This window comes from Paroedura picta, chromosome 2 (genome assembly GCF_049243985.1).
Source record: "Paroedura picta isolate Pp20150507F chromosome 2, Ppicta_v3.0, whole genome shotgun sequence".
NCBI classification, from domain to species: domain Eukaryota; kingdom Metazoa; phylum Chordata; class Lepidosauria; order Squamata; family Gekkonidae; genus Paroedura; species Paroedura picta.
In genome coordinates this window covers 77,022,505-77,031,799 of record NC_135370.1, presented here as the reverse complement: position 1 = coordinate 77,031,799, position 9,295 = coordinate 77,022,505, and the positions used below count along the sequence as shown (strand labels likewise).

General features: G+C 45.7%; 1 protein-coding gene across 1 annotated transcript; it reads right to left on the bottom strand.

The window, feature by feature from the left end:
• LOC143828723 (olfactory receptor 5G9-like) lies at nucleotides 1-930 on the bottom strand. Its single transcript, XM_077318974.1, has one exon. It carries the CDS (start codon nucleotides 928-930, stop codon nucleotides 1-3), a length of 930 nt encoding a protein of 309 aa, XP_077175089.1.
• Nucleotides 931-9,295: the final 8,365 nt, after the last annotated feature.

Below are 9,295 nucleotides of genomic sequence, written 5' to 3'. Positions count from 1 at the left end.
CTAGAGTAAGCTTTTCCCCCTCAGCACTCGCCTCATGGCATTTTTCACTTCTTTGTTCCTCAGGCTGTATATCAAGGGGTTCAGCATGGGGATCATCACTGTGTAGAGCATAGAGACCACCTTGTCCTCCTGCGTTGATGAGATGGAGCTGGGGCGCACATACATAAAAAAGAGAGTTCCGTAAAAGATAGTCACCACTGTGAGGTGGGTTGAGCAGGTAGAGAAAGCCTTCTGTCTGCCTGCACTGGAGTGGATTCTGAGAATGGCCGTCAGAATATAGAGATAGGAGACAATGATGATAGCAATGTTCACAATGCCAAAAGAGCAAGATAGAGCAAAAAGTAGCCTCTTGTGAAGTCGTGTGTCTGAACAGGAGAGTGCTATGACTGCAGGGATGTCACAAAAGAAATGGTTGATTATGTTATTCTTACAGAAGGTTAATTGAAAATATAAAGCTGTGTGTGTTGTGGCATTCAACAGTCCAATAAGATAGGGTAAGGTCACCAACTGGGAGCAAACCTTTTGTGACATAATTGCTGTATAGAGCAGTGGATTGGAAATGGCTATATATCGATCATATGCCATTGCAGCTAAGAGGAAGCACTCAGCAGCTAAAAAGAAAACGAAAAACCACATTTGGACAGCACAGTGGGTTAAAGAAATAGTTTTTCTCTTCATAAAAAAACCTGTCAGCATCTTGGGGGTCACAACACTGGAATAGCAGAAGTCTACAAAGGACAAATTGCTCAGAAAGAAGTACATAGGCGTGTGAAGTTGGGGGTCAATCTTAATTAAAAGTATCATTCCAAGATTTGCAATCAGAGTGGAAACATATATTGCTAGAAAGAATATGAAGAGAGGGATCTGCATTTTTGAAGAGTCACTGAATCCAGCAAGAACAAATTCATATACAGTAGTATGATTTTCCATTGTTATATCTTCTTGTACTGTATGGAACAAAAGAAACAATTCTTACATTCCCATTTTGTATCCCTACTAGGAGTAAAGCCTGTTGTGTGCTGTAATGCAATGGGTGCTAGCTCATGGTTTGGTGTGGGTTTAGTGCCTCACTTGGAAGCTGGCAACCCTAAAATGCTCTCTCGGTACACAGCAGTCCTGACCCAAGTCAGATTCATGCACACCTAGGAAATGTGGAATTCCAGAACATGAAACTCTTTTGAGGTCCCACTTCCAAACCTCAAGGAATATTTCCAGACCAGAGATAGCCAACCTCCAGATTGGACCTAGAGATCTCCTGGGAATTACAGTTCATCTCCAGACTATAAAGATCAGCTCCCTCAGGCAAAAATGGCTGCTTTAGAGGGTGGACAGGGTTGTTGTGCAAAAGAAACATTTAAGGCCTCCCACCCAGGTTGTGGTGGAAGTGAAACACTTGAGGCCTACTGTACAGGGTTGTTGTGCAGATGAAATAGGAGGAAAAAAGAACCACTGCAACAGCATCCAGATTCATCTGCACAGCAAGTCTGTACAGTAGGCCAGGAGTCACCCTGGACTCCTTCTCTCCCTCTCTGAGTATCTTACATGCCAGGTGCTACCTGCATGCTGCCCGCAGTGGATTGTTGTCCACGTAGTGACCGGTGTTCGATATGCTAGGGAGGGAGGGAAGGCATACAGGATGACTGTGGGCTGGCATGGACTGTCTGAGCAGTGGGGTGGAGGAAAAGAGAGGAGCAGAAGGGATGGGAGGCTACAGACAGAAGATGAAGGGAAGGCTGCACATAGGTACGAGCACCTAAAAAGGGAATTATGCTGTTTGATAGGGGGGGGGGGAGAACCTCCTGCCTTTGCCATGCCCTCCACTGGCCAGCCGTTGTTTTGTTTTGGGCTTTAACTCACATTTGCTGTTTGCACAACATGTGGGAAGGGGAAGATGCAGCAGGATGGTTTTACAGTGTGGAGGTGAGAAACAGCGTGATTCAATATCACATTATTGCAGATGGGAGGCATCTCACCATTTTGTGTAGAAAAGCCCTTATTTTTATGTGTATGAGTTTCTCTCTTTTTGTGTCTGTAAAAAGAAGTAACGGTAGCTCTTTTCATAGACAATTTGACATTATGAAATGTTTAAATTCTGAATGTTTTCACTCATTTGGGATGGAAATAATGAATTACACGAGCCTAGGTAAGTACAAGAAAGCATGCAAAGCAAAATTTGGGGTCCGTGCGGGCGCGGCCTGATGCCCTGCCGGTCCCCAGCGTTACACCAGTGAAATGGCATAGCGCCAAAAAATAACATGCTTCTGGCCATTCCTCACGTTCTGGCTCTCTTGCTTTCGTCTACCACCTTCTTGCGCTTCTTAGCACTCTGCATGCCTGATTGAAATAGCAGAAGAGAGCAATGTGCTTTACACATGACTCTCATCCACCTGTCAATCAAGCCAGGCAGCCAATCACCTTTCTCCATGTTTTAAAGGGCCCACAATGACAACTAATTTTTTTTCAAAGTATAACTTCTCAATTGAAATGCCTATGCATCTAATTATAGAAGCATAGTGCTTTTTTAATGCCACCCCTTTCAGAATCATGAGCCTTGAAGCTTTTAAAATTAATCTAGTTCCTGATTTTGGGGAGGGGGGGGAGGACATTAGAGAGTCATGCTTTGTGTTTTAACTAAGGGGAAAAAAATTTTTTTTTGCTTTGCCTGCACAGTTTAACGCCTATTCATTGCTCCAGGCAGTTAAAAAACAAAACAAAACAAAACAAAAAAAACTCATCCCAGGGAGAAGGGAGAGGGAAGTGGGTGCGAGGGTTGGAATTGGAGGCAGAGATAGTGCTACTTTGGCTCACACATTTCCTGAGCATGTGGATTGCTGGTTGCTCTCCTCTAGCTTGTGTTTTTTAGTTGAGGGAATCCACTTTATGCAATTCCCCAGCTAGTGGGAGAGTGTAGCTACCGGTTTGCAGCTTGAATGCTGGATGTTAGCGATGTTGTTCAAAATGCCAAAAATATGGCATCTGCGTAAGGTATTTCACTATATTTATTGGTTGTGGAATGGCCCTTGGCATTGTTGGAATAAATTGCAATACACCTGTATTGGGTGAGTTCTACCAGGGTTTGCCATGGCCAAGCTCTAGCTCTGGTTATATTTGAATGGCTTCAAACTCTGGTGTATTTCCACATGTGTCACCTGGAGATCCCCAGGACCCACCTGAGGACTGGTATCTCTAATAGCAAATGTATTTTTGGAATTATTTAGGAGAAGTTGTGTTTTATATACCGCTTTTCACTACCCAAAGGAGTCTCAAAGTGGCTTACAATCACCTTCCCTTTCTCTCTACACAACAGACACCTCTGAGGTAGGTGTGGCTGAGAGAGTTCTGAGAAAAACTGCTCTGTGAGTACAGCTCTATCAGGACTGTGACTAGCCCAAGGTCTCCCAGCTAGCTGCATGTGGAGGATTGGGGAATCACACCTGGTCCTCCAGCTTAGAAGCCACTGCACTTAACCACTACACTGCTCTTAAACACTACACTTCCGATGCATTCCTCATAGTCATTCTGTTTCCCTTATTAGGCAGACTATGTCTGCCTGTAAAAACTGTAAAAATGGTTTTACAGATGGAAATATGTCTCTTGTTTCCCTGTCTTATAATGAGTATCCTGTTATGAAAGGTATAGTCAGACTCCTGTATTGAGTCATTAAGCCACATGGCTCACAGAGCAATGAATAAGATTTTAAACAACCAGAGTAAATGGATGTAAACAAGGCACTTCATTAAACCTTCAGAAGACTAGAGGATCACCTCTTTTGGGTCAGTCGCAATGTTCTAACTTCTGACTTTAAAAGCTTTAAGTGGCAGGAACAACACATTATTTTATCAGGACAGAAATTATAGGTTTGTTTAGCTTTAAAACTAATTGTTCCTAACTGCATTATAAACCAGAATTTGAATGGGTTAGATTGTAACCCAACTCTTTCAAAAGTCCATTTATGATGATAATAATTTTAAAAGTTAAAATGTTTTTCTTGGATAACTGCCTGTTGGAAAGCCAGCTTGGCATAGCGGTTAACAACGGAAGCCTCTAATGTGGAGAATCGGGTTTGATTTCTCAGTTCTCCACATTTAGCCAGCTGGATGATCTTGGGCTTGTCAGAGCTCTCTCAGCCTCACCTACTTCACAGGATGTTTCTTGTGGGGAGAGCAAGGGTAGGTGATTTTAAGCTGCTTTGAGATTCCTTCAGGAATTGGGGTTCAAAAACAGCTTGAGGAAGCTAATATCAATAAAAACACAAATACAAAACATTTACAAATAGTAATTAAAAATTAAAAACTAAAAACCTTCTGGAGTGCTCTGGTGCTGCCCCCATGGGTCAGAGTGGCATTGATTTTATATCTAAATTTCAGATGGATGGAGAGGTGGAGAGGGATGTCATGTTTGCTTGTATTGACCCCTTTGGGCTGCAAGCTCCGATGATGCCTGGATTTTGGCTGGCAACTCATTCCACCAGGCTGGAGCCAGGGACAAAGCCCTTGAGACCTATCACACTTCTTCTTTTGTTGCCAAAAAGATCTGTGTCTTGTTTAGATTTAAGAACATCTAATAATGTTGTTCTTTAGCTTTGAGCAAGTATATGATTTATTTTCCTTATTTCTTGCCCTGAGACTGGATTTTCATGAATGCATGCCAAATCTAGACTAAGTACAAAGTCATTAATCATCCTTCATTGTTTCACAATAAAAAATAGGCTTACTGCCTTGTCTTCTTTTCAAGTAGTCAAGATAATACAAGTTTTCTTTGTAAGCATCATGACAAATCCAGTTTTCTTTTGGATGCATGGGCATGCCCTCTCTTTCAAAAACACTTTTTTCACTGTGGATATAATTTACAGGTATGATTCCTCCCCCCTCCCCCAGCACATTCACAGAAAATGACCAGACAGTCTTCTCTTTATGACAATCACCCTCCAGTGGTTACGTTCACTTTGATAAAAATTTCTTTTGGGTAGAGTGAACAACAGGGCTGGGTAAGAATGTCAGGGAGGACGTCAATTGGTAAAGAAGCATATTTTGCCCTCTTTATTATGCTCTTAATTTGGTAAGGAAAGGATAAAAGGGACAGGAACATGGCATGCCACAAGGAGTGGGAGAGAGATCTGGCCATCTGTGATAAATAGAATTAAAAACTAGAAAGATCTTTTACCTACCCATTTTTCTGGGACTTCCTAGTTCTTTCCCCAGTTATTTTGAAATTTTCACAGCAGATTTGTTCTGGTGCATTAATGGGGATGGTGGTGATCAATTTCTTTTACTTGGTCTACTCTTTTTCATCAGTACAATTTCCAGGAATGGAGCAGAGGATATGCAGTAATGACAGTATCCTTACGACACTATCCTTATGACACTTACAGATTGAACTGGACTTCTTGAGATGAACTCTGCAGTAGCTCAGATGCTGCTGTTCAACAAAACTTTATATACTGCGAGCTTAGACTGGGGACTAGCTCTCTATGTAATCAGATCATATATAGCAGTTGCAATTATCTCTATGCCTTTGAGTATAGAAAGTACTTCCAAGGGAATATGATTTGAAGATATTATTTCAAAACAAAAGAGTTACATTGTAGATATCACCAGAAGGTCCGTTCACTTATTTATTTATTTACTTATTTAATTTATTTATTCATATTTATATACCGCCGCTCTCCAAACTCCCGCGGCAGTTTACAGAAATTCATAAAAACAAAAAAAATCCCATAAAAACCCATTAAAGCATAATTAAAACACAATATCACGATGGCGGATAATAACCCACTTCCCTCTCCCCGTCCAGCAAGGTCTATTACTCTCTGTCTGGGAGCGAGGGACTTAGCTGGTTTCGGCTAGAGATCCACTGCTGACAGCGCCGGGAGTCACCCTGGCCTCAACCGTATGCCTGGCAGAAGAGCTCCATCTTGCAGGCCCTGACAAATCCTGCAGGGCCCGCAGCTCTTCTGGGACCTTGTTCCACCAGGTTGGGGCCAGGGCTGAAAAAGCCCTGGCCCTGGTCGGGGCCAGGTGTATGTCCTGGGGGCTCAGGACCACCAGTAAATTCATACCCACAGAGCGAAGAGACCTGTGGGGCATAAGCTGATAAGCAGCCCCGCAGATAAGCTGGACCCAGGCCACGTATGGCCTTAAAGGTTAAAACCAAAACCTTAAACTTGAGCTGGAAGCACTGGTAACCAATGCAGATGGCGTACCACCGGCTAAATATGGGCCCTCCAAGATGTTCCAGTGAGGACCCTTGCAGCTGCGTTCTGTACCAGCTGCAATTTCCGGGTCAAAGCCAAGGGTAGGCCCGTGTAGAGCGAGTTACAGTAGTCAAGTCTGGAAGTGACCATTGCATGGATCACTGTCGCCAAGTGTTCAGAGGGCAAATAGGGTGTTAGTAAATGCGCTTGGCGCAGATGAAAAAACACTGTTCGGGTTACTTTCATGACCTGAGCCACCATGGAAAGGGAGGCATCAAAGGTCACACCCAAGTTCCTGGCTTCTGGTGCCAGTGTTAATTGCACCCCTCCAGGCATGGGAGACGTGCTTCCAGATCCTGCCCCCTTCTACCCAGCCACAGTCTTGGAGGGGTTGAGTTTCAGGTGACTCTGCCTGAGCCATCCAGCCACTGCTTCTAAACATCTGGCAAATGTATCGGGAGGGGAGAGTCCAGCCGGCCATCCATTAGGAAGTAGAGCTGGGTGTTATCTGCATATTGATGGCAACCCAGCCCATAGCCCCGGACCAGCTGGGCTAGAGGGCGCATATAGATGTTAAAAAGTGTAGGGGAGAGTATCGCCCCCTGAAGTACTTCACATGGGAGCCCGAAAGGGTCTGACAACTCTTCCCCCACTGCAACCCTCTGTGTCCGGTTCTGGAGAAAGGAGACCAGCCACTTTAGTGTGGTCCCTCTAATCCCTGCCCCAGCAAGGCGGTGGGCCAAAATCTTGTGGTTGACCACATCAAATGCGGCCGACAGATCTAAAAGCATGAGAATGGCTGAGCCATCTCGATCCAGCTGGCGCCGTATATCATCCGTCAAGGCGACCAGCGCGGTCTCCACCCCATGGCCAGGTCAGAAGCCAGACTGGTATTGGTCCAGGGCCGATGCAAGGGAAGAGTCATTGCATGGCTTTTGTGGACTCACTTGCTATGATATTTTGCAAGATAGAACCTTGAAATCTGTGTCCTGGATCTCTCCCCAGTTTTGCAGATGTTGTTTCTTATAGTGCAGATCAAAGCAGAAAAATACAAATGGAAAGAGCTGGAGTAGGATTTTCTGCTTTCCTCAGGGAGACAACAGAGAGAAGCTGTGCTGCCACCATCTAACTTTCACTTTAAGATATTTTATTTATATTTAAAGAGATAAAAAGAGAGCATTTGGTAAAAGGCATCAATAATTCTATTCTCAGAGAGCCAGAAGTTATTAAACATGAGGATTATTATGAACAGCAAAGGCTCACTGAGGGTTCCCAGCCTCCACGTGATCTTCCTGAATGACAACTGATCTTCACCTGGAGAACATGGATGCTTTGGAGAGTGAACTGTATAGCTTTATACCCACTGAGGTCCCCCCTCCCCAAACCTTGCCCTCTACAGCAGTGGTCCCCAACCTGCGGGCTGCGGCCCGGTGCCGGGCCGCGAAGGCCATGGCGCCGGGTCGCGGCTCCCCCTCCCCGCCCCCCCGCAGTAAAAAACTTCCCAGGCCGCAAGCTTGCGGCCCGGGAAGCTTCTTACTGCGGGAGGGCGGGGAGGGGGAATCAGGGCCGGGCCGCGCATCACGCATGCGCGGCCCATGCGGGCGCGGCCCGATGCGTGGGTGCGGCCCGCGGGGTGCGGCCCGATGTGCGGGCGTGGGCAGCGGGCGCGGCCTGATACGTGGGCGCGGCCCGCGGGCGCAGCCGGTCCATGCGGGTGCGGCCCGATGCCCTGCCGGTCCCCAGCCTCGGAAAGGTTGGGGACCACTGCTCTACAGGACCCATCCCCAAATCACTAGGAAATTCTCAACTTTTAATCCAGCATTGAGTGAATTATAGTAGTCCTGTCTCAAAGTGGTCATTGCATGAATTACCATGGCAAGGTATGTTCAAGACAAATAAGGAGCCAGTTGGTGGGCCTGACATAGGAAAACTCAGTCATTGTTACGAAGTCTTGTCGCTCTGCCGGGACCTGCCTGCCATGATTGATACAGATTGTGAACTGGAAGCTCCATGGCCACGATTGAGGGGGTTAATATTTGATGGCTTCAGACAGCTCTCGTTAACTGAAGTGGACAAATTGCTGGGGTCAGTGAGAGTGGCCACTTGCCCCTTAGATTACTGTCTGTCCTGGCTGCTCACACTGGGCAACCAGAGGATAAGAGGCACTTTGAGGGAGATTGTGAATCTCTCCCTAACAATCCGCAAGTTCCCTGAAGAGCTTAAGGAGGCAGTGGTTTGTCCTCTCCTGAAAAAACTATTGCTGGACCCATGTGACCCCACCAACTATCACCCAGGGTCGCAATTCGCGTTCCTGGGAAAGGTAGTGGAATGGTGCTCTTGGCATTTTTGGAGGAAACTTTGGCCCTAGATCCATACCAGTCTGGCTTTTGTCCTAGCCATGGAGTGGACACTGTGCTGGTCACAAGATGACATTGTCAAGAGTGGTGGGGTATAAATTAAATAAACAAATAAATAAACGTGTGTTTGTCCATGGAGAGTTACAAATTAAGCAATACCCCAGACTTCTGACTGAGTCAAGTGTAGAAGGTTAGACCCCCTCAAGGATTGATGGAAGTGGCTCCCCCAGTGATATGGACTTCCACAGCCATGGATTTAGCTTCAACCAACTCTCACCTAGCCATTCCATCACAGCATCCAGGCAAGAGACCAAGACCAGAAATACAGCAAATGGTAGCTCTTCAAATAAAAGGAAGAGTTGGGTGTTATCTGCATATCAGTGGTACCCTATTTCATACCTCCTGATAATATCGATGTTAAATAACACTGGTGAGAGAATCACCGCCTGTATATACAAACCAGAGCCTGTGGTAATGACCTCTCTCTAGCTGTGATTACCCTCTAGGACTGATCTGGGAGGAATGAGGAGCACCAGCTCAAGGCTGGTTCTCACCCTCACACCCAGAGAGACTAGGCAGTTGACTAGGACCAAATGGTCTACTGTGTCAAAGGCAGCAGACAGATCCAACAGGATCAGTAGTGCCATCTTGCTTGCGTCAAGGTGTAACCAGAGATTGTCAACCAGAGAAACCACAGCTGTTTCAGTTCCAAACCCTAGCCGGATCCAGATTGGAAGGGATCTAG

What these genes read in the sequence shown, in the direction of transcription:
- LOC143828723 (XM_077318974.1), bottom strand. Translation starts at nt 930, where the DNA reads ATGGAAAATCATACTACTGTATATGAATTTGTTCTTGCTGGATTCAGT.